The 26,401-nt window shown below is 42.4% G+C and overlaps 1 protein-coding gene across 1 annotated transcript in view; it reads right to left on the reverse strand.

The window, feature by feature from the left end:
- Positions 1–4: 4 nt before the first annotated feature.
- The window catches only part of Dscam2 (Down syndrome cell adhesion molecule 2), an 81,135-nt gene continuing 54,738 nt past the window's right edge, over positions 5–26,401 (reverse strand). Inside the window, 25 exon segments of the mRNA XM_070665423.1 lie at positions 5–3,304; positions 3,440–3,542; positions 3,610–3,763; positions 3,897–4,108; positions 4,492–4,644; positions 4,785–4,928; positions 5,077–5,467; positions 5,671–5,852; positions 6,072–6,523; positions 6,653–6,770; positions 6,847–6,985; positions 7,074–7,243; positions 7,373–7,551; positions 7,666–7,966; positions 8,224–8,355; positions 8,503–8,651; positions 9,158–9,308; positions 9,554–9,727; positions 9,953–10,072; positions 14,518–14,802; positions 15,116–15,388; positions 15,866–16,017; positions 17,013–17,157; positions 20,564–20,847; positions 21,017–21,178. Coding sequence (XP_070521524.1) covers positions 3,055–3,304; positions 3,440–3,542; positions 3,610–3,763; positions 3,897–4,108; positions 4,492–4,644; positions 4,785–4,928; positions 5,077–5,467; positions 5,671–5,852; positions 6,072–6,523; positions 6,653–6,770; positions 6,847–6,985; positions 7,074–7,243; positions 7,373–7,551; positions 7,666–7,966; positions 8,224–8,355; positions 8,503–8,651; positions 9,158–9,308; positions 9,554–9,727; positions 9,953–10,072; positions 14,518–14,802; positions 15,116–15,388; positions 15,866–16,017; positions 17,013–17,157; positions 20,564–20,847; positions 21,017–21,178 — 4,975 coding nt within the window. The 3' untranslated portion in view covers positions 5–3,054.

The raw sequence follows: 26,401 nt of genomic DNA on the forward strand, positions 1-26,401 counted from the left end.
TGTCTTAATTGTAAGGTTGCCCAGAAAATCGACTCTAATGTTATTTTACACGATATCAATTTATTTAATCGATTCTACGATCGACACAATGCATCGAAATGCCGCACCACAGATTTAATACAGTTTAAATTTAATCGACAATTCGTTTTAATCGTATAATCTCCGATCGCAGAACGGAGAAAGAATTTGCAAGCTTCTTCGTTTCGTGGAGCTTCCGCGACGATTTTTACGCAATCTTACGTAACGATTGGACCGTTCGCGCCACACTCGCACCGCTAAGTTTTTCCCTCCTCTACAATGTCGTAATTAATTGTAGTTACATGACAATAACAATTGTCCATTTGATTTGTTCTCTCGCCCCTTTCCGTTCATTTGTGCAACAATTAAAGTATATTCTCCGAGCTGCACGGATTATCGCGGCTCGCGATAGGAGATGCACCGAGTTGTGTCATTACATTATCCTTCGAGGACCGTGTAATTGTTCACGGTACAATATAAATATCCGATACTTAAAGCATTGCAACGAGATCTGAAAATACTAAACTGCAGTTAGGTAAACGGCAGAAGTTTCGAATCCAAATTAGATTCGTGGAAAACAGTATAAAGGTTGTTGATAAATGTAGTGAAAAAAAGTAGTCCCGAATGGTTTTCATTAGCTTCTTACATGATTACGATAAAGAAGAAAACTGGTCCCTGAAAGGTTGCGGCGAAATGTTGACAGAACTCGGTCGGTCCATGACGCAAGAAAAATGTACAAAAATCGTATCTACGAGAATGTGCGGCAACCGCCGCGCACCAAGAGCAAGACGGCGAATCGCACTTCGACCCTTTCGAAGATTGCTCTATCGAATTTAATCGAACACTACGAGTTTGATTGACGTGCTTCCCATATATACATTAACTTTACGCGTCGTACGTGCTTGTATGCAACGCGTCTTGATGCCCGTGTACTGAAACATATTGCATTCTACATACGTATTACCTACAACCTCGTCTTCGTAGTGTCGCGCACAATTTTCCTTAACTTACCGGCATTATCTCGTAATAAACCCGAAATTCTAAATGTGCCTTAACATTATGGCGTGACTAGAATCTTTTTTTTTTTTTTATCCCTTTCTAGACTTCTCTTTTTCAGTAAAGTTAGATTTGCGGTTTTCAAGCTGTACGGTGTACCGCCGAACACCATTTCTGAACGCCAGTGTACACCACGCTAGAGTCACGTATGTACATATATGCCTTTTAGTGCACAATTAATTCGGAGGAGCTTTCCTCGCGGTGAAATAAACTAAGAAGTAGAAGTATCATCACAAATATTTGAATATAAAATCGTCGTTTATACGTAACTATCCAAAGTGACGTTTCTTAACAAGAATATAAGGGCCAAACGGTGGTTTACGTTAAAAACGTCACGTAATTTTGATAAAAATTACAAAAAGATGTTTGTTTTTCTCTCGTTTCCGGAGTGATCTCAATTGGATTTGCGATTATAAGTAGTCTGGCGGAATGGCAGTGTCGTGGAAATATTGGAAGCTCGCGGCGCAGCAGGATGCACGCGTAATTAATTAATTCTAATGGCGATTTCGTAGTACTTTCGAGTTCAGTCTGAAAAGGAGTTTCGCTGGTACGATTTATTGTATAATAGTAAAATTGGTCGTGTCAGATCACGAAGTCTCAAAGGTGCACGACATTAGAAGAGAGATTTCAATAACGAGAGAGCTTGTTCGCCGCTCTCCTCTAAACGCCCAGATCGACATTTTTTTTTTTTTACATTGCAGGAAATGAGACTTGCTACGGATTAGCTTCGTGCTCGATTCCTCCGATCGTAACGCGCTCCGCGTATAGGAAAACGTTCTACATAGAAGTCTTAGGTTTAATAACGGACTTAAAGTAATCAACGGTACTATATATTCGTACGTATATAAACTTTACAATGCAACAGAGCCCAACCGTCAACGATCCGCTTTTTGAAGACTTGGAAATCCGGCCTCTTCTCGTTTCCATTTTCATTTCGATTTTTAATAACATGCGCGCACCAAATACAAACGTGCATGACTTAGAATGGCGAAAGCTTCGATTGCCACATATTAATCTGTGGAATAATAATGGCCAAATAATTAGTATTTTCCGATAAAATTTTAGGTAACGTTAAAAGTTAGATACCTATTTATTTTACAGTACGTCTGTGTGTATATTAAAATAGAAATTATTGAGAACATTATACGAGAAGAAAAGTCGTATAAAATTAATACATATCTAAATAAAACAGATGTCTTTTGCGATGGAAGCAGAAGCAGTCTGCCATCTCTTTTGTTCATGATACGCAATAGTACTCTTTCGTGCTCTGTTCGTACGATTAAGTCTTTGGTCTCGAATGGATCGCCCGCCGGCGAAACACAATTCGCAGCGGTCTGAGCAAATTGTCGTTTTGGCACGCATTCGCACACGCGATTCGACGATCATCCACGCACTCAGATTCGACTCACTCACGCAATTCACGCACTTCACGCACGTGTATTATCTCGCGTCGTGTCGTAGACAAGGAAGTGGAGAAACATGTACTTATAGATACTTTCGACTAGCTTTTTTGGCTCGGTCAACGAAGAAGTACGATTATAGCAGAGCAAACTTTAGCTTCGCGTTCTGTTACATAGATGCGCACAGTCGACTAGATATTGTAAAAAATTAATATCCAGAATGTAAAAGTTATATTATAAATTGCTCTATATAACAATGGCGCAATTAAAAATGTTAAGGCTTCGAGATTTTTCAATGGCAAAAAATCTGATTCATGATTTCTGAGTATGTTCTTCTATACTCGTCCATCTTCGCTAACTCGGTCTCCTCCGTGATCTTATTTATGCGCACCTTTCCCTCGATCGTCGTTAACGAGCAGAACGTAATTTCTATCTATCGTCGACGTAAAATGTGGCCCTACAAATGGCCACGAAAAAACTCTTGACGAGACACGAAGGGAAGAGATCAATTTACCTAATCTTTGGCCCACGGGGTTAAGAGAAAAAGGGAGCTACCGTGGTTGCGACAATCGAGGGACGATTAGACGGCGATAGAGTAATCCGAGGAAGGATTATTCTGAGTGCTTGGCCGTGACCACAGAGAGCTTCGCAGTCCCAGCTTCAGCTTCTTCAGGGAGTCGATATCGCACTCGGCCTCGCTGAGTTCTGGTCGGTCCCCATTCCCCGGTGTAGGCACAACTGCCCCTTGATTGCCGCCGACAAACGCGGTCTCCGCAACAGAGATCGGTGGCAGTAGTGTACGTAGAGAGCTCCTGCTGGGAACATGCCATCTTACGAGATAGCCAAAAAGAGTTACGTTACTAGTGGATATTGCGAATAAGTAATTTACAATAGAGATTAATCAAACTACAATAGATTGCTTAAATAATTGAGCATAATCTGTACTTTGCTATTTCAGCCGTTACCTTGATCGCCCCCTCCGTGGTAGCGACTTCTGTTCGGACATGGGAGAAATGTCCGAAGACGTGCTCGACGTGCCGTGATAAATAAAGTCCGAGACCGCGCGAACTAAAATGACAACTCGTTACAAAACCGATATAAAGAACGTTTTCATAAACTTGAAATCAATACATACTATGTTTTAATTTTCCAGCGTCCAACTGATTCGACGACTCCGTGCGCGAGCTTATTAGTTGGTCCGGGTCAGATTCGCTCTCGTCGCTCTCGACATCGCCCGGGGTTTGTTGCTTTCTCTGTTGTCGTCTTCTCGACGACACGCTCTTCATGCTCTACAAATAATTTGATTCTTGGGTAAAAAAATATAATTTAATATTTTAAAAATAATTTGCATAATAATATTTTAATACTGAATCAGGGAGTTAATAAAATTTTAAAGAAATAAAAAAGGTTTAAGACATGTACCGTCGCCGCTGGTGGAGGGCTCGCACACCCTTCGGTCATGGCGTGCTCGTGATACATGAAACTGTGTAGAAGAGTATTGTTCGGATGAAGACCGGCTGCTGTGGCCTCCGCCGCGCCTCCCAGTCCACCCAATGCGCCCAACCCTGCCAGGCTTCCCCCGCCGCCCTCCGAAAGCTGGAACGTAGCGTACGGCGAAATGTCCTCCGCTGTCTCTGTAACCCATTAAAGGCATTGCCTACCTTTCAAATCGCGTCGGGCTAACTGTCTCAGTCATCCATCTATTTCGATTTTACATTCATAAACGAAGACGCGCGCTAAATTATTTTATTAAATGCAAGTTTGTGATTATTTTTCATATTTAAGACTAATTAAAGAACATCAAACAGAGAGGTTTACAATTCATAAATAAATTAATTTCTTAACAAATCGAGTCTGTAATTTAGAAGTATGCAATGTGATAGATATTTTTTTTAACTGTTTCTTTAAGTAGTCTTGTTTTACTGTTGAGCGGCGCTAAAAGTGGCCGACTCGTACCTGCGCAACAGTAATTATAGTACCAAACCTGGTGGTTGTCCATATCGTAACAAAGGTTCACCTGGAATCTTGTCGGGTCCCGCGCCCGTATTTGCTGCTTGTTGTAACGCCACTTTATGTATCGTGGCATAATAACGTTCTCGCTGCGTCTCCGCATTCTGTTGATTTTCCTGAGACTCTTTCATCGGCCGTTGCATGTGTCCTCCCAAATATCCTAGAAAACGGATGCTTCTATTAACTTTTTTATTTTTTCTCAACACATTGCAAGAAATTTTAAGAGATATGTGGTAAAAAATTAAAATAATTATTTAAAAATATAATTAAGATATTTAACAAGATTTTAAAAAAATTTACGGTTCTTCCAGCGAAAGGCGACAATCACCGCAGCAGCGACCAATGCGAGAGTAGCTATTAACAACGGTAGTATCACTTTAATGTCTGCATAAAACGGCATAGTAGACGTCATCCCGCGCTTTGACAGTCCTGGCGGTGGTATTTCTATAAAGTTACAAGAATACAGTAGTTTTTAATATAAACTTTTAGTTTCATTAGATGACGCAAAATCGTTTCGATGTTTCCCAATTAAAGTTATCGCGTCAAACTTCTAAGTTTTAATTACTTCAATTAAAGTTTTATTTAAACTTACCTCCTTCCTTCGTAAGCGTTATAAACGTAAACTCCGCTTGATTGCTGCCGGCTACGTTATGAGCCTCGATCTTAAGCTGGTAGACAGAGCTAGGTGTTAAATTCGTTACAACAAACCGCCGTTGCATTTTGACATTATTTGACACCATGGTCCAGTGAAACTCATTTATCGGCCTGTACTGAATCACAAAGTACTTTATAGGACAACCGTTGTCGGGCCAGACGTGCAATCTTAGCACCAAAGTAGTGGAGTTTGGATTGAGGAAGGCGGCCGGTGGAATTCCGGGGGCTTGGCCCTGAGTTCGAACCGAAAGCACTGGCGATGACGGACTGCTGCCGATTTTATTATGCGACGTTAGATACAATTGATACGTGTTTCCACACAGCAACCCCTGTTTAAGAAATTAAAAAATTTATCTTGTACTCTCTTACATTACATTAATTTATACTTTATCAAAGGCCAACAGAAATTTTCGTGTAACTCTCTTTTTAATTGAATAACTCATTAAAATATATCCAAATTATTTCTTAGACCAATTAATAAATATTCTTTCAATAGTAATTATCATTACAAATTAATCTCATGCAAGTTTACCTTTAGTTCGTGACTAGTAGCGTGGCGAGATAACTGTAACTCATCAAGAGTACCGTGAGTAGTTCGGTAATACAAAGTGTAGCCCGTCAAAGGCGCGCCACCGTTATGCTCGGATTTCCAATGTAATAATACGCTGCTTGACGTAGAACTGGTTACGTATAATACTGGAGCACTGGGTGGAACTGTAATAGTAGATATTAGACTCTAGTGTATTCTAAATTGCATTAATATTCTGCTCAATTAAAGTCCATAATAATTTGATTATCTATTAAAATCCATGTAACAAAATATATTTTAATTATGCTGCATAACACTTTTTATATGTAAAAAAAGCAAGATTCTTGTTTCATTAAAATTAAAATGGCACAAGAATAAAAAATGGAATTAATATCAGTAATTACCTTGCACCGTGAGAGTGTAATGCAGTTTATCGTTGCCTTGGGAATTCTCCACCTGACAGGTATAATTCCCGCTGTCCTGTGATTGCAAATTCGATAGCACGAGTTCCCCAGACGTTAAAATTTGCACATTTCTTGCAGAATCTGTGCGTATCTGTTCTGCGGAGCTTTTGTACCAATCTCTCGTCGGGTCGCCGACTGCGCTGCACGCCAAAGTCGCCGAACCTCGCCATGGACGTACCACATGTCCGCCGAAGGATGTAATCCTGGCTGGAACTCGATTTGTTGGAACCTGCGCCGCCACTCTCGAACTTTGACCCTCACCCATACGAGTACTACCAGTCACCCAAAATTGATATTCAACGTGTTGCTGTAAGTCAGTCGCCTCAAAATACGTACTCGTCGCCGATAGCGTTTTCTTGCCGTGATTGAGTTCTTCCCGCCCGTCAACAACTCTAATTTAATTTAACAGAAATATTATATTATACGAAATACTATCACAAGGTTATTTGGTGTTATAGATATGATGCTAAAGAAAAAAATAGAAAAAAAAACAATAAAATTTAATTTTTAATTTTTATTACCTTGTATAAAGATTGTATTTCGTGATAATTCCATTTGGCTCGAGTGGCGGTAGCCATGAAATAAACAGAGCTTGCGGCGAACTAACTACAACTTTAATATCAGCTGGGCTGCCTGGCACTAAATAAAAAGAAAAATGTTTATTAAAATTTTATTAAAAGATATTATTTTAAGATATTAAAAATATTAAAATTACCATCTTCGTCCGTTTGACAATAAATCGTCGCAGAAGGCACACCGTCCCCAATTCTAGTAAAAGCCAAGACCTGAATAGTATAATTCGTGTAGCGTCTGAGTCCAGTTAAAACTGTTGTCAGAGCGCTCGTTTTACGGACCTATAATCACAGAGTTATTTAAAATTAATTAAATAAAATTTAAAAAACGCGAGATAAGGGATTAATTTAATATTATTAAAATAATTACCTCCATCTCATCCACACCTCGCCACGCATCAGCTAAAATCGGTTCGTAATTTAATTTGTAACCTTGAATAATGCCGTTGCTGTGAGTGTTTGGTGGAGGTTGCCAGGACACTTGTAAAGATTGTGAAGTGAGAGCCACGCATCTTACATCATCCGGTGGCATGCTGGGAACTACAATCATTGTCCATTGTCACGTTAAAAAATCTACATTAGAAATAATACTAAAGAAAAAGAATTAGGTATAAATAAAATTTTATTTAATTATTATATTAAAATAAAGTCTTAAATTTTAATAATCACCATCTTCCAAGGTTTGAGTAAGCAACGGTTCGCACAATGGTCCTGGCCCAACCTGATTGTAAGCTCGAACAACGAGAGTATACCTGGTGTACGGTCTAAGACCTGTAAGTCGAAGCTCCCCGCCGCCTTCTTCTCCATCGCCTGAGACGGAGGTAAAATTGTACGATGGATTGTTCGAGCTAAAATAACAATGAAATAATGATATTCCTCACCTTTCTCTTTTCTATCAATTAATTTATCCATAATTAACAAATAAATTATTTATAAATTCAAAAATTAAATTACAGTATTACCTCGTTTCTTTGTAACCGACATTGAAACCCTGTATATCACCGTGACGAAGCTCTTGTAACGGTGGTGACCAAGTAACGAGGATCTCGGATGAAGAGAGAGGTCTGGCCGCGAGATTCATCGGTGGACCAGCTGGTTTTTGCGGCTCGGTTCTAACGATGAGTTCCGCCGAGGGAACAGACCGGCCCGCCGGACCTTCCGCTATCACACGTATAGTATATCTCGTAGCAGGTTTCAAATCGTCGATCAATGCCGCGTATGGCAAGGGTGGTCCGGTAAATTCTTGTTGCTGCCACATTCCGCCTAGTAATGTCCATTTCAAGATCAGAGGTTTATCTGAATATATTTATCATTATTATAAACTGAGAAATATCAAATTCTTATCAGTGGCAGACAAAATATTAATAAAATATTATAGCTTCAAAAAATTCATTATATTTATCACATATAAAAATATTTATTATATTAAGTCAAATTTATTTATTTTATAATTTATAAGTTTTAACTTCAAAGATCCAAAAATGCATCTACTCTATGTAAAACGATATTTGCCAATTTACCCTCGCCCTCTTTGTACTGGAGAATATACTTGGTGACCTCGCTAGTGTCTTGCGACTTATGCTGCCACTTAACATTAATGCTGCGACTAGCCACCATGGCAGTTTCTAGGGCGCTCGGCGGTTGAGGCGGCTCTAAAACATGCGGAATTCGATATTAATGCACTCGTGCATCGATACATATATATTATGTGTATATATACATTAAGCACGCAAGAGTATCGCATCCGAAATTCAATTATTCCATATTGGGGCAAATTGACCTATAAACCTATATCATACCTTGGACGAGGAGTTGCACCAGCTGCTGATCGCGACCGTAAAGATTATTCGCCTGGCAAAAGTACGCTCCGCTGTCAGTAGCTTCCGCCGATGAGATTTGCAATTGCGCGATGACACCGTCCGGCGTTACTTCCTGCTTCACTGCGACGCTTCACAGCGAATTTATAAAAGTTTATTAAAAGCTCTACGAAAAGGGAACGACTATGAAATATTCATATGCCGTCGCATTGGAAGTGGTAGGTATGCTAATATTTTTTTCGTCTCCAACTCACCCTTTGAAAAACAGTATTTCAATGTTCTTTCACTAATGAACGGATAAACGGATTGCATTCGGCCTTTTTAATCGGATATATAGGCGCTTGTGAATTTTTCAAACATACGCGTTTTACATGCCTGTACGCGCTCTCTATTATCAACCAGGAATGCATTATTAATAACCGTCGCATCTCATTTGCTAAATTCCGGCACGATCGATTTATCGAGACTAACGTGTCGCTCGCAATGAACATTCCATGCGAAACGACACGATAATCTAACGAAAATCGCGGCAGGCGCAGAGATTTTGCGTCGTTTTGGTTTATTCATCGGCGAGTATCGATTTTCGCGCTGCGCCGCAGAAAGTCCATAATTCTACGTACGGTTAATCTCGACTTACCGATAATTCGTCGAGGGATTCAGCTCGCTTTTACCGCCTTTCAGCCAGGTAACGGTAACCGGCTTATCGCCGTGTACTTCGCAATGCAATGTCGCCGTGTCCCCCTTCTTCACGGTAACGAGCCGCGATGGTGCCGCGAAATACGGAGACGCTGCTCAGTGATAAAGCACAAGAAACGTGTGATCCAATTGTAAAACATCTAAAAATTCACCCTTCGACCGTCGCGTAAAACTCGCGTCTTTTCTCGTAACACTTACGTCAAGTATTACGTGCACGTCTCGGCTTACGTTACGAAGAATAGCGCGACGGTCAAAGAGTTAAATCGTCATTAGTAATTGCATCGTACGAAATATTTAATTAATTTTTAAAGCGAATAATACGACGTTCTTTACTTACAATTGACTTTTAATTGCACGACTTTGCCTAAGCCGCTTCCAATGCCATTGCTCGCGTGGCACAGGTAGAATCCTTCTCTGTCCTCTTTCACATGTTGAAGCAATAGAGTGCCGTTGCTGAGAATCTTGGTGTAGGTTCTTTCGCGCAACTCCTCGTAATCGCCAGCTTTGCTTCCTGTTAACAAATATCGCGTGAGAAAAAAGAAAAAAAGACTCATGTCCCGCTTCACACTTAACCTATAAACCAAATCTACTTGAAGTAAATAAAATGTTTGCGTTCGATCGAAACGAGCGCTCGATCGACTTGCGAGCGAAAGAATGAAGCGATACCAATGCGAAATAAAATTCGTTTGCTCCGCTGACTGTCGTGGCGAATACGTTTTATTAAGACTCCTCTTACCGGTGGCTTTTTTCCAGACGATCGTCGGTGTCGGGACGCCCTGCGCCTGGCAGTGCAGCGCGACGTGACGATTCCTCTCGACGCTAACGTCACTCGGCTCGACGATCCATCTGGGCGGCACTGCAACGTCAGAGACAACCGCTTTACGCAAATCCGTCACGCGTGCCGGCGTTCAACTTATATCACGTCTTGCTTTACTGGTCGTTAGCGATTTAGAGACAGGTACGTTTTATCATGATAGAGAGAAAGAGAAACAGAGAGAAAGAGAGATAGAGAAAGTCGTGAAAAAGCGCGACACAAACGGAAGAGAGCTACGTGAGCTCGTGTCGCTTCGATGCGCGACACGCGATTTTGCACGTCAAAGAGATCGAATCTCAAACGAACCGATAAAAGACGGCGCGAAAAGAGAGTAAGGGAGAAGGAGAGAAAACGCCGATCTATCGAGGGATGGGCGCCTCCCGCGTAAAGCTTGCGCCGCTTCTCGTTTGATCTTCTCTCTTTGGAATGCGCGCGCGCTCTCTCTACTTCCGCGTAATTTTTCTCATTTTTTTTTCTTTTCTCGAATTTCAGTGATCTCGAACGCGGACGCACACTCGCGGATGTTCGCGCAATGAAGAAACTGATAAAGATACTGATTGTGAGAGAAGACAGAGTGAGAATGAAGGTAAGTATGTGGAGCAGGTTAGAATCGTGGAGAGTCAGGGGGTCATGAATCGATGCGAGGCGTATTTCGCGGGTGTCAATTGATATATAAAGTCTCGTGTCATTCGCACGCCAGGCAGCAGCAGACAATTCACCTCTATGTTCAACACCGCAACAGGGTAACAAGGAATGTGACAAGGGCGGAGGCAATCGATCATCTATTATCTGCAACGTTAACTCTCCTAGGAGCTACCAACAAGGACAACGAAACGAAGGCGTCTCTATGATAGCGCGCGACAACAGTACGTATAATACAGCTCTCAGCTCGTAAGGAAAGAAGAAGATAAAAAAAAAAGAGAAAAAAAAAATACAGGTAAGAGCAAACGGATGCTTGATCGTCAAAGTTTCTCGATCCGTCCGGCGCGAGATTTTGCGTCGCGCATCGATTTGTCGACAAAGTCTCAAAATGAGGGGTGGTTATTGTACGTTCAGGTGTATTGTTTGGCAAGGTTCTACTTCTTACTGTGGTGATAAAAACGCTGCACAAGCGAGATACTGTGAGTGGGAGTTTCCAACGTTTTACAAGACGGCAAAGTATCGGCCACGCATCGATCGCGTGCGACAATATATAATATATGTATATAGATAGATAGATATATAGATATAGATATGTATATAACATATGTAACATGAGTATACAAATATACTCGAGCCCAAACGATGGCGGTGTGAAACAAGTAGAACTCTCGGAAAAAGGGCAGGAAGTGTTTGAGTGCGGACCTCGTGAAGGTGGCGAATAATAATAATTAATAATGATACCAATAATAAGAACAATATATATGTATATATATAAGTACCCGCGTCTAACGACTAGTTTAATAAAGTACGATTTTAATTAATGATATACGTACTACTAGCCTACATTTTTTTTACTAGTCGCCAACAAGGCGGAGGATGCACGCTCGGAATATTTTCAGGATTTTATATTCTTGCGCCGAGTACAAGCTTGCAAATTGCAAATTTTGTTAGCCGCCGGCAAGTTTAAGAGCTTTTTACTACGTAGGACCATTTTATTTCTTTACTTTAATACGTAAAAGAGCTTGCGGGCGCGATACGCGAGCGTTTGACATCCTCGTCTCGTTGCGACAAAAGAAATGTAAAAAAGAGAAAGAGGTACGGACGGACAAAGAGAAAGACAGAGAGACAGACCGACAGACAGACAGAGATAGAAAAATAGAGAGAAAGAGAGAGAGAGATAAAGAAAGTTTGGTGAGAAAGCATGCAGAAGTGAATAAAGATTGTCTTCCAACGAGCCCAAAGGAGAGCCAGCGCAAAGGTCGGTGAAGATTTGGTCGTGAGCGTAGTGGCACGTGCTCGCACTTGGGTGATCAAGATACTTCGATATATGTATTATAAAAATATAAATCGATAAACACACAAACCCACACAAAGAGATGTATAATTTACATGTAAAATGTGCAGGCAGAAGTGGTCTACGTCTACGTAAAGAGATCATGCCGAATGATGTATTGATGCTCACATACACGCACGCACGCAGGCCAGAAAAAATCTTTTTTTTTTTTTTTTTTAATCATTTTCATTTATTTGTAGCTGCAGTTGTTGCTGTTGTTGTTGTAGATGTTGTAGTTGAAACGAGTAAAAAATAAGGAAAGGTGCAAACTGTTACCTTTATTATTCGGTCAAGTCAAGCAAACCTCGGGGGTCCACGAGATACCGACGCATTCCCAGAGAGCCAAAGCAACGCAAATGTAATACACACTGTGTCTAGGGTAAGTAGGAATCTCGGATAGATCTGCGGGAGGAACTCGACGGGTTAGAAACGAGGTAGAAGAGACGGGGACAAGGAGGTTCGGAGCATAATGATCGTGATCTCGCCCGGGGGTGAACGTGCCGTCATTTGAAATCTCGATAGTATCGTCTTTAAGCTGTGGAGCCAACGTAGAATACGCTCTCTCTAAATGTCACATCCCGGCGAGAACACAACTATGATGAACTATGGTGAAGCGGGAACCGAGTCAATAAGCGCGGTGATATGTCGATGGCGGTGGATGATGAAATGGCGACTGAGATTGGAGAACGGATCGAAGGAGTAATGGATTGAATGTTTAGAGGACGACGTCCGACCCCGACAAGTTTCGAAATGTACAACTTAATTACAAACCGACAGGCTGTTGAAGTTCACGACGACGGACTTTTTCAATGTGCCAGTATCGACTATTTAAGTGTGCGAAAAATTAATTAATTGATTCACATAATGCTTAAATTTAAATTTACAATATGGAAATTAATACCTGCTTAAGTAGCTTATAATAATATTCATAAAGGATTTAATACACGGCTTTACAATGTAAATTTTTTCTAATTCAAAATTTTTTTTTTTAGGTAAAAAAAAAAGAAAAAAAAAGAAATATCGTTTAATTTAGATCGGGGTAAAACAGTCAAGAGGCTTGGCGAGACGATTATTAGGAACTCTAGGACAAGGGTTGGCGATCATCTAGTTACCTTTTACCTGTAGCTTGGCCGTGTACCTGACCTCGGCGGCGGGGTTCGCGGCGACGCAGGTATAGTCACCGGAGTGCTCGGCCGCGAGATTCGTTATACTGAGGAGGCTCGAGTAAGGATCCAGTTGAGAAACATTTGCGACGGATGCCAGATTCGGCGGTAAAGGAAAAGGGCTTTGGCCGTCTTTTAACCAGGATATGGTTAGGGGTGGATCTCCCGCCGCGACCCCGCACACCGTCCGCGTCCGCATCCCCTCGGATAGTCCCTCTTGGAACGTAAATGGCTCAATAATAGGGGGTACTGGAAAAGGTCAAGAGAGAAGAGAGAACCATACGTGAGAGCAAGAAAAAGATGGCACCAAAAAACGCAAGAACCTTGTAATACCAGGTATACGTGTTCTTTTTATATATATATGCATAAATATATATATATAGATTTATACTGTGAGACGGTATGTGTATATATATATATTTTCTTTTTTTTTTCAGTTCTTTTTGCTTCTGTTCCTTCCGCTTCATATTAACAGTGGTACGTCCATGTATATGTAGATATATATATATAGAATATAATATGTATATATATGTAGAATATATGTACAATAGAGGCAGTATAGTAACGTAGCAATGTAGAGGAGAGAGAGGTTGGCCCCGCCGCGGACCTGCCCCTGACGCCCTCACACCTTATACACTTAAATTGGCATCGCACACTTGCGCGCAGCATCCGATCTTTTTAATGTAAGAGCGAGGCTCCGTCTTTTCGAAGCTACTGCATCGTTTCTTTTAAGATATTCGATCGTGTTTTAATCATCTTAAAGTGACTATCACAGAACTTGTTACGTCCGTCTCAAATACTATAAAAAAATACTTTTTTTTAATTGTATGACGCAAAAGAATTTTAACAACAGCTTTAATTACAGACGTTAAGAGAGGAAACGCACGGTGTCGCTTTCGAAAAATCAGAACGCAACTTTCTTTTGAGGACGTATGGGAGAGGTAGAGGCGGGTATCGTGCATTAGGAAGAGTCACGCTAAGCGTGAGCAATCTTTAATTACAAGTCACCAAGTCTCTACGTTCCTTGGTGACGAGAAATCGGCAAGGTCTCGTCGTGGATTTGCTTGGAAGCGCGTCGCCGTTACGTAAGGTGAGTAAGATAAAGTTTATTCTCGTACGGAATGAAAGTATTCACGATCGATTTCGCGGATCAATTCGACGTTTCTCGCGGATTAGAAGCGTAACAATAATTGCTGACGAGAACGACGCGCAGCTTCCACGTACAGCTTCCATTTTCGAGCCTGATCGACGTAAATCGCACGCACGCAACGGGCACACACGCGCACACGCAAAATTCGGGCGGTCAGGCGGTCGTCGGGCAAATTGTAGGGGGCCTAGAGGAGGATTACCATGAACCACAAGCCGCTGCGTGTGCGATACCTCTGCGGCCACGTTACGGGCCACGCACGAGTAGTTGCCGTTGTGATCTGGAGATAAACTTTCAATCATCAGTATGCTATTGTACTGGTCCATATTGGTGACAGTGACACGTTCCGACGGCCCCATCGAGCGTCCATCCTTGAGCCACGTGATGGACAGTGGCAGATCGCCTCTGGTCACTGAGCACGTCAGGGTGGTGCGCTCGCCGAGATGCAGGTCACGATCTGCCGTGAACGGGCTAATTTTTGGGGGAACTGAAATAATAACAACGAGACAGCTCGTGAGCGCACGTTACGATATATAGATACGGCAATCGGTAACATGGCACGTGTCTCGGGGGTGTCCTTCCACAATCCTGAAATTTATCTATCACCCCTGGCTTCACACGACCTCGTATTTCCGATTATCGATTATACGATGATAGTTTTTCCGATCGTTCTTCTAGCATCGTAGGACGTCCTTTCATCTCGCCGCGGCGCTCGCTGTCAGATTGTCTTCGTGGTCTTCGGTCGGATTGATCCATCTGCGACAATTCGATGACATAGGAAACCGAAAATGAGGCCTTACCGATCACTGCGACGTCTCCGGATCTCCTGGCGCTGTGACCTTGCTTGTTCCTCGCCCAGCAAGTGTAAACGCCGGCATCGCCCTTCTTTTGGACACTGCTGATCATCAGGGTGCCGTCCGTGAGGACCTTCTGACGCAGATCGTCCGGTAATTCACGATTGGCTCTCTCCCACTTGATCTCCTCGATCGGATATCCGGCCACCGGACACTTCAAACGGAGAGTCTCGCCGGCAACGGCGGTCACCTTCGGGATCAGACGTATGTATGGAAGTCCTAGACAAATTATTTTACGTTGACATATTTTCCTTGATTTTTCTAAATCAATGAGCTCGCAAATGACAGAAAATTACGATCAAATTCGATAGATAATTAACCCGCTATTTAAAATCCCATCGCGAATTAATGAAAACCTTCCAACAAAAATATTATTCTTGCAATGTGCTTTTCGAGATATTAAAATGTAAATTTGTACCATTTCCTCTCTAATTAATGTCACATGATAATTAACGTTGATAATAATATCCTTATTTTCGGGAAAAATATAATCATATCGCAGTTTATGTATGACGATGATTTATTATCATAAATTAGTGATAAGTCATTAATCATTGATGCGACTACTCGATATCAAAAAGCGAGAGGTGGAGGCTTCACCTCTGCGGTTAGTTTTCGAGCGGCTAGCGTTGCGTCAAGTTAATTATAATTTGTCTCACATTATACACACGATGATAATTAGTGGAAGGTACGCACCGTAAACATTCAGCCGTGCGGCATGTGTCACCTTTCCCGCGCGATTTTCGGCAGTGCAGGAATATTCGCCTCCGTCCTCCACCATGACGTGGCTTATATTAACGTGGGATATTACGTCGCCGTGCACCGTCACGTACTGGCCAATGACGAACCTAGCCCCAACAATCAACGAGCTTTTGATTTGCAAAGTAATTTACGAAGTAATTCGTCACGTTCGACGGATATGCGAAGGATAACTAAATATTCCGCGCGACACCGGGGCACGGTAATACAAAAAGAATCGTTTAGGGTGTAACGGCGGTTGCAAAACAATCGTATTTCTCGATCGCGATAGCGATGGCAAAGCCACGTAATAAAAGCGCGATAAAACTGAAGATGGCAAAATGAAACGTGGGACCTTTCACGAAATGCATTTCGCATTTCTATCCGTTATCGGTATGACGCGCGGCTAGACAGCTCTCAAATCGAGACAATCTCGTGAATCTCACAATCAGGGAGCGCGCGGGCGCGAATCCCCGGCGTTATCGTTCCGCGTTATCGTTTAGAATTTGTCACGTTCCATCTCGATCAGACGAGAATGAAACTACGGCCGCCGGAAGCGCGTCCGGTTGCGAGTAAAGTGGATACGAGCGACGAGAAATGGAAAACTGACGATAAAACGGAATACCGGGGGGTTCCGCGAGATGGTGGATCCTTTATGCTTATCAGTCGTTAAACGTAGCGAGGCCTGTGCACGTCATTCTTTCCGACAAATATTGCACGCGCGCGTACGATCGCGAGTTGGCACCGTTCGAAATTTTAAGTTCAATGTCTCGCGCGATTGATGGTCCGTTCATTTTTTATTTTAGAAACCGTTGATCGCGATAATTATGAACCACTCGCCATTCAGAGTTTAACAATGTTAAGGCGTACAGTAATAACTCAGGGCGTTATACATATTTTCGACACGGTGGTCGAGAAATACATAACTCAATGCCACGATCATATACAAACGGCCGACATTTTTCTTCTCTCCTCTTCAGTTTTCTCGTACTTTTTGCGGAATCATTAGTTACTCCAGTGAATTAGGTATCAACTCTTATATATACGGCAGACGCGCGGAATAAAGCAAAAATGTAGGTTATTTCAGAGAATTGTACGAGCTTACCTTCCATTAGTCGGTAAGGGAAAACCGTCCAACGCCCATGATACCTGAGGTGTAGGATTTCCTGCGGCAGAACATTTTAAGGACACGGCGGGTCCTGGCTGGAGAGTTTGCTCGATGAACGAATACAGGAGCACGGGCGGCGCGTCTGGAACGTTAACGTGTAAGGCGAGCTTAATTACGCGAAGGGGAACAAATTTATGCCGCTAACCGTTACCGTTAATCAAAGTTGCTAGAACACGAAAATATCTGGGCGCGGTCGTTTAAAGTGAAAGAGGAAAAAGGCGAATCTCGCTTCCGCGATGCGGAATTAATGCAAATTCGATATTACAGATAAGCAAGTTCCTCGTTTCTGAAAATCGTTACAAAGGTATCCTAACCGTTTGTGTTTCCGTATCCTACGATTCAAGCGCGCGGTATCTAAAACCTCAGGCTGGAAAATTCTCTCTTCGTACATCTGTATTTATTTCCGCTACGAGAAAATGTGGATTACTGATATAATCCACGGGAATACTGCGACCTGGCAATAAAACGCGAGTGCAGCGGGGGTTAAGCGAAGGGTTACGAGCGAGCCGTGGAAAGAAGAAGGCGGGCGAGGGTGCGCGATATCCTGATCCTGAAAGCCGCCACGCCCAATGCATATTCGCGATGGAATGCGAGAGACAATGGGCTCGCCGTCGCGGAAGCGCCGAGCATATTTCTCTTTTCTTCGTCGATGTTACCCCGGAGTAACACACGGGGGAGAAACAGAACCGATATACGCAAAGCCCGCGAGAGAGCGAAAAGAGAAGATTCCACGTGGATTTTCGCAACAGACTACGAGCTCAAGATCGGCCGTGCCGATTTTTCCGGCAGTGCCCCCGCAATTCCGTCGTCATTAAAAAGAGCTTCGTTGTCGCGTCGCGAGGACTATGCCTCTCTCTAAAAATAGAAGTCGTCGAAATGAAAACCGAATTCTTGGCGCTTCACCGTGTTCGCGAATCCATGCGCAAATTGATGAATCCCGTCTCGATTCTTCTTGGCGATCATTAGCGCGCCCATCATAGTCTCTTCTACTTCCGGTCGATGAAATGGAATTTTAAGTGACGGTGATAGCGACCGACGTCGGTATTATAATATCTCGGAGCAAGATGTTCGCCGCTCAACGGGAACATTTTACCGCTTTTACGTTGATTGTCCCGCGAATAATTAATATATTCATCATCATTTTAATCGGTCCATTAAAGTGTAATCTGTCATACAAAAATAATAAAAGTCATTAGGAATATTAATACACGATGTATCCATGAAATTACGTTCACGTTAAAATTACGTAAAATGGATATAAAAATTCGAGATCCTTTTTTGATCAGAGTTCCGCAGTAAAATAATTACATTCATACTTCTATCACTCCACGGCGCAGGACGTTGTCGCGACTATTTCCGACGGAGCAATATAAAAACGGCAAATTAAAGCACTCGGACGTTAGTCGAATCGGTAAAAACGCGTTTCAAGCGCACACAGACGCTTCAAACACGAGGAATTCATTTTGAGTAATTTGGCAGTTCTGTTCGCTCGAGGAAATGACTTTTCTGCCGCCGTTTCTATTCTGCCACGTACTATAGAATTCGCGCATTTGCCTCGGCGCTTGAAATTGTAGCGGACGGAACATTTTATGTGTAGCGGCAATATACGATTCGTGGAGTTTCACGTGTACCATGAGGAAATAGGGAAGAAGAGATAAAGCGAGGATCTCCTTGGTAAAAATTAATTTTCCTCCTCGCCTCACATATTTCCGGATACCGAATTATTAATAATCTCCCGACATTCATTTTACGAGGGAGAAAAGAAAAAAAAAAAACTACAATGTTTTACGTAAATCGACATTCTTCCATGACCGTCAACGGCGAGGTGGTTCAATCGATAGAGCGTTCGCTAATCGCGTAAACGCGAATAGCCAGCCGGTCAATCGTGCGCAGCTATTATGTCGAGTGGATTTTACGAACGAGAGATGCTTGAATTTCGCGAAATGCACCTTGCACAATTTGCCAAGCGTACTATTCGGCCTCGAAAATTATTTTTTTTTTTTTTTTTTTTTTTTTTACAGTTGCCCCGGTTGCGACTGGCCAGCAGCGCTGGGCCGCTTTTCTCATCCTCGTTCTCGCGTACGACGAAATTGCATCGGCGGTAGCTTTGTCCCGCTCGCTCGCGCAAGCCAGGATGTCCTTGCCGTCGGCGTTCGCTCGCTTGAATTCTCTTTGACGTAAATTCCGTGCATTACTGACGCTGACGAGCGAGAGACACTAACTTCATTGTTGTTTCAAAGGCCTTTCCTCCCTGCTGGTCGCCCGCCCTGCCACCAACACTCCCCGAACAACTGGTCTAGATATACAGGGTGTGTCTGGTCACAATGTGGCACGTTAACTATGCATTAACGACAGGTTTTTGAGCCGAATCTTTAACGCTCGTGAATATTTCAGATATATTCGCCAATTTTATCGCGGCGCTTCTTGAAATTTTGATCGAATACACCAGAAATTCCGAATTGAATCTTCGCTAAAGTACAATTCACTCGGGGCTAATTAAGTTGCGCCGATAAAGTTTAAATTCACGGTGAAAAAAAAAAAAAAAAACCTCTTTTAATATCCCGCATTAAATATTCTTATAATTAGAGTTAGTGCAAATTTTACCGAACAAAGAGTGACTCTTAATTCATCGGGGTATATCTATTATTAAGATCGATATCACGTGGGAGGTGGACGTTTTACGTGCAGAACGCATCGAGGCGCTGCAAGAACGACCCCGAGGATGAGAGTGCACAACTGCAAAACGAGATAAAAGCCGTGTAAAAGAAGATTCCTCTCCACTTCAAAGTGCTACCTACCCTTCGGCACGCGGCCGCCTCTTTGCCGAGTAATCGAGTTCTGTGTAATTTGATAGGTAGTATAACGCGGGCTGTCGATCGGTGCGTTGTGTCTTCTCTCTCGTTGGGACACCTTTGACAGTGCCTTTCGAAGATGACACGAGAGTGAAAGAGGGAGAGGGTGAGAGAGAGAAGCGCAAAGGGAGGCGGGTCAATATCCTGGCGCAAGAAGATCGAACCGTCTCCGTTATTATATGGGATCTCTGGGGATGATGCTGCACTCGTGATCGAAACGCTATTATTAGTACTTTCCGCGCGAAGTCGTGAAGCACGAACGATCGTTATGACTGGGCCTTTAACAGTTAACGTATTTAATCGATGAGATGTCTCTCCCTCGCCCGAGTGGAATGTCGGTTCTCTCCCGTCTCAAGTTAAATTATCCTTATCTACGCGACGCTATTTCTCGCCGAAGCGAGCACGATGTTGATCTGCGCTCGATGCTTCCAAATTAGTTGCAGCGCTTGATATTTAAACGAAGTTCGGAGATCTCGTCGGTCGCTCTTACGGACAAATTTTATAATATACTTTGCGCTTCGTTATTTTCAAAATTTCTTCATTAACTCTAACCTTTGAAACTAAAAGTTGTAAACGCCCTCGATATTTATAATGCGATTCGTAACCGAAGAAAGATACGGCAAGTATTTTACGTACCGCCCAGTTGAAGTTCCGCCGATGCTTGAGCCGTATCGCCTTCCGACCTTCTCACAATGCATTGATACATGCCGCGATCTTCCCTCCCGATTCCGTTAAGCTTCAGCAATTCCGACTGCCTTCCTGTCCCTGGAAGTTGCCGGCCGTCCTTGTACCATGTGATAAAGTGTGGTCCAGCTTGTGGATGCGTGCCAACTTCGCACCTGAACTCGGCATTTCCTCCTAAGTGAACACTGAGCAACGGAGGCGTAACTTCCACGTGAAGAGGTGCCGTCACGATCAACCTGGAATAATAATTAAAGAAAAAAATCTGCTATTAATTTTAATTTGATGGGATAACGTTATAACGAGCGAATAAGGTAAAATAACACAATTGAAACGTGATACGCATATGATAATTAATAAAATTTAATCAATATGAAAGAGTCAGTAATTAAAAAAAAAAATGCTTACCTGATTTCAGCGCTCGCTTCACCGCCAGGGTTGGAAGTGGAACAGCGATATACGCCGCTGTCTTCTAACGTTACCGCCTCGATGGCCAACACGGAACCAAGAAGTCTGGTCCTGGGACCGGAAAGCACCAACATTGGCTCTGCCCCTGTTTGCGCGTACCACCTGCAAGCGAAAGCATAAAAAAATGCTTTCAACTTAATAACATCCATAAATGTTACGATGTTTTTTTTAGGGATTCATGATCTCGACTTGGTTGAAATTATTTTTAGAAAGCTTTTATGTTATAGGTACGTATAATTATATATTTAAAAAAATTAGAAAAACATATTATCAGATCATACAAAAATAATTTAAAATTACAAAAAATTCAAAAAGTCATAACGCAAATAAAATTACAAAATAGAAAAAAAAAAGATTCGCGATTTAAAATATTAGCTAGGATGTCGTTTATATTTCAATACAGTTTCTATTATTGTGCTTATCGATCGCGCATTTAATATTCAGGTTTACTTGTTAAGCTCGCCATGTTCGTCGTATAATCGATTTTCCAAAATCCACTGAAATCGCGTTGCAATGCGTCGAGTTCAAGTGTTCGATGACAGTGTATACTGACACAATCTCCAAATAGTTTGCTTCGCTCTCTCTCTCTCTCTCTCTTTCTCTCCAGTTTTCTCTTTCTCTCGTTCCCTGTCATTTAGTCAGTGCCCCCCTTCTGTCTTTCACACTCTGCCTCGTTGACGAATAATTTTTTTATCGAAAAGCAAAGCAGTTGGCGCGACAAAGAGACGGCAAGAGGGACACGAAAGGGGAGAACGGTTCAATTTCGTTGGCTTTTCGGATACGTCGACCTAGAAACGACATCCAGCGGCGTTTATCCCCCAGGATCCTCTCTCTATGGAGTCGCTGACAGTTTTCGATCGGACAGCACGTTTGGACTTCGGATAGACTTCAGAAACATAAGAAGCTTTCTTCTGTCTTTCGCGGCCGTAAACCATCAAAGAATTTCATTCGACATTTAATTTGAAGTCAGAGTTTTAACCACGCTATGAGAAGAGCTTGTAGAAAATTTCCATAAAAATTGTGCACGCAGATAGCATGAAAAGTTCAATATAGTTCGCGAAGAAATTTTCTACGTTATTCGTGAAAAAAATTAAAAAAAAATTCAACGAGTAAAACGTTTCTATAATATTTTAAAAATTACAGAGAATTACGCGCGTGATAATATTAGTCGTTTATCCATAATCAATCAAACGTGTAGCATTTAACGTGAAATTAAATCTGTGCGACTTGAATGTCCGTATGAAAAATTCAGCCGGAGCAGACTTGAACCGCCAAGTCGTTGGAAGACGGAGGAGTTCGGAATTGCGGTAAAATGCGCCGAGAAAGTACTTAAAAGTTGCGTGTCCATGGGAATTCAATAAATTTCGCGGAGTTCCCACGGAGAATCTTATCCGTGCGATTTGTTCGAACGCGAATCGATCGCCGCTTGCGGCCATTATTCGCGCGATATATCGGGATGTATCGGCGTCCCATAAATCTCGCGACAAATTTACGGCGAGCCTCTCGTATATGCGCGCATATAAATTCGCATAATGCATTCCTCGCGGGGTGGCAGAGGGCCTCGAGAGCTGGATCTTAATAACGTGGTAGTATTTCACGAAGGGGCGAAGGGGAAATCGCCGGTGCGCGATACACGCGTTTCGGTCTCGCGAGACAATCGACCGCCCGTCGGGCGACTTGAAACGTATTACGCGAATGTATTTTTCATAGAAGAGCTACGGCTCGGTCCAAGCGTGCCCGACCATGTCGCGATATTGCCAATAAATTTTCATTCCGCCGAGCATTTTGCCAGGCTTTCCGCGGCCTCGGAAGGAAAAGAAGAGCGGACACCGAGAGGAAAGTGTCTTTCATTTCGCTATCTGAAATGCAGATTGTTTTAACCTCTCCAGCTCGCTTTTCTCTGAAAACAGGTTTTCTTCGCGGTTACAGAGTTTATTATTTTTTTTTATCAAGTTTTCGATTACGTACTTCGAGATACAACAAGATTTGAGACGCGCTCGAAAAATTCGCACGCGGTTTTTTTTAACGTTCACCGTTCATGCCGGTCTACCTTTCTTTCGAATGGCTCTATTGTATACGAACGGTACCAAACTGATCCCGTTAACGCAACAAATGCGCAAATATTTCTCTCAGAACCGAGTAACGTGCGACGTCGGTGCGCGTTGGATATAGCGACTCGCCGTGTGCATCAAAAACGCAGGTAGATAAAAGACCGTTTGTCAAATTCTCCGTTCTGTAAAGTGGCAAAAGATAAAGTACGGCGTTCGATTGTAGCCATGGTGGAAGAGTAGGAAAACTCGCTTGGAAAATGCCGAGTCGCGAGCCTGCGAGAGATTCCGTTCTATTTCTCTCTCTTCTCGAGAGCCGAGGCGACATGGAGAGCTTCCGATTGTGCCACCCTCTCGCGAGGCTTCACAATCGAGTGCTCCCACTTTTTCCCGATCAAAATCGCGCTCTCTCTTCTCCTCATCTGCTCCGTCTCTCTCGAGTACTTTGGCGCTCGTCTTTTCCCTTTTTCCTCCTCCATTTCTCGCCGAGCATCATCAGTCCTTTACCTCTCGAATCTCATTCGTTTCGAGGGGGGAAGGAAGGAGGATTAAAGGAAAGGATTCACGTCCTCGTGCATGTGTGGGGTGTGTGTGAGAGAGAGAGAAAGAGAGCCTAAGACCGTTCTTCTTTTCTTCCCGGCAACAGGAAAGATGCAAAATGTCTCAAAGCGGCGTCTCACGCTAAACGATGGGCTCGCGAGCGTTTCCTCATCTCTCGAGTGTCGATTTTCGCCGTACAAAGGTACTCGCGTTCGCCTGTGTGTCATCCGGCACGAGACATTCGAAAGACGATCCTCGGCAAGTGGACGGTGGAGTGGCCCTTTTTCCTTTTCTTTTCTCTCTGCCCGGACGGCAATAGCAGGCAGGAACGAATAAATCTCGGTGCGCGCGAGTAACGAGAGGCGATTTCTCGCTCCGCTTTTCCGCGAGATTACTTTGTAATGGGAAAAGCCGCGGGAAAACGTGCGAGGCTGGCCGTTTTTCCAGCCACGGTTACACGAGACTCTGCGACAATAGACATTATTTGAAACGACAGTGATTTCGCTTCGTATTTCGCACAGCGGCATAACGCACGACATATTTCTCCGCACTTATTTGCCATTTAATAAGTTTCTTATAAAATATATATAAACGGATAATAAACGAGCGGGAAAGAAATTTTCGTTATTACAGCGATACAGTATAAATTCCTGTAATATTTTAAATAAAACTTGTAATATCTTTATAGAATTTTGTTAAATAGCGAATCGCACGTTATTGACTTTTAATTTAAATTTTAAATTTCTTGTTATCTTGTATAATTTTTCACGTTTTTCGTGTAACTTTTTCAGATAAAATTATTTTATTGTTAACGAAAGTTGCATTTTAAAAGCTGTCTATGAAACGAGATAAAACTGTCCATAGAGTTCATTACGTTTATATCATCTTAGATTTATAATTCCCGTTTCGAAATTGTATTTATAATTTAGTATGTTACGGATTTCGATATCACGCTGTTTTAACTCCCTACTACCTCCCCCCATGTTTTCTCGAGTCCCACCTCGGGGTGGGCCGGGCCTAAAGGGTGGTGACGGGAGAGGAAGTAGTGGGACCGTTCTCTCCCTCAGTTCTCGGTGGTTTTCAGCGGTCGGCACCTCGCGGTATATTAACTATAAGCCCGAGAACATAGTTTTGCATAAACGCGTAACGCGTATGCATAAGAAATATGACTGATTGAATTTTGTTATGCAATAAATACATAAAAAAATTGAAACAATCTTATTCCTGCACACGCGTTATGCGTTATGCAAAAGTGTGTGCTCTGGCTTTATGGGTTTCGTGCGAGGATCTACGCACATCATGATAGTTGTACGCTAATTCATCGGGCTAACCGGTTCCTGCGGACCGCCGCGGTAGTATGAGTACGTGCGTGTGTTTACATCTGGCCGGCACCTTGCGCTCGAAATTCGTAAGGTGGAGGACGCGCGGGCGGCGGACAGCAAGAATCAGTTTTTGCCCGGCGAATTCGGCAGTCGAGCGAGCAGTTGCGTAAGGTCAGACCAAAACAGTAAACAAGTACGCGGCGAAAAAACGTCTAGACATTTGTTTTAATACACGGTACGCGCTGGACAGTGACTAGACGACAGATACTAAACAGATTTTGTTTTTTTATTTTTCCAAGATAGTCACAAAATAATAAATACTTTCTTATAATACGCGACACATTAAATATTAAACTAAACTTAACACGGAATAACACCGACAAGTAAAATATACCCGATACGCGCGTCTCTAAATGTATTTCACGTTAAAATGTTTGTCGTAAAGAAGTAATTATTTAGCCGATAGATCTCAAAACTGTATTTCATTTAATTGCAATTACACATATATGTGTGTCGTGATATTAAATCCATTTTAAAATTAATAATTTGCATCACATTTCAGCGTAGAGGTTTATTTATAATTTTACGTGTCACATAACACGATAAACAATTCAGAAATCAGAATACGCATATGCACATAGCATATGCATGAAATTATATACACCTACAATAAAGTACATACAGTATATATATATATGTGTATGAATAAATTGTATATATATATATATATATATATATATATATATATATATATATATTAATATATAAAATTACAATACGAATTATATTCTGATATTCCGGAGTGAATGATAATATATGTATACCGTCGAGAGAGTGAATATTACACAAAACTACACATTTTTATCCCGAATTCAACATAAATTATATACATATATAAATTATATAGACCGCTTTGCAAATAATACAGCCGCGAGATAGTCGCAATGCGATATTTTCTAGCATTGTATATTCCATCGTAATACTCACTGTGTATAGAATGCGATACTCGTCAAGATTTATTTCGCCAGTAAGTTTTCGTTTTATCAGAAGTCGAACGGTGTTTTTAACATAAGTCCCATTTCCAGGAATCGCCTCGACTCGAGCAAACTCACCAGATTCGGTAACATTCCCCCCACTCCATCCCCACCACCGCACATCTTTTCGTTCTCGATCACTTTAGGCAGTCGATCAGTCCTCAATGTCACGTCTTTGCGCGCGGACGTGAGGAGACGTTTTAGATATCGCGGACATTATAAATGATCGTTTCCGTGCGAAAGTCAAAGGAGGGCAGCTAGGTGCGAAGTCGCGAGCACGGTTGACCGCTTGCGCTTGATTCGCTGCGAACTTTGTCAGAGTCAGAGCGCTTCGTCGAGAAGTACCGCGAGTCGCGGACTGCCCAGCGTCGCTTCACGAGG

This window comes from Cardiocondyla obscurior, linkage group LG13, assembly GCF_019399895.1.
Source record: "Cardiocondyla obscurior isolate alpha-2009 linkage group LG13, Cobs3.1, whole genome shotgun sequence".
Lineage (NCBI taxonomy): Eukaryota > Metazoa > Arthropoda > Insecta > Hymenoptera > Formicidae > Cardiocondyla > Cardiocondyla obscurior.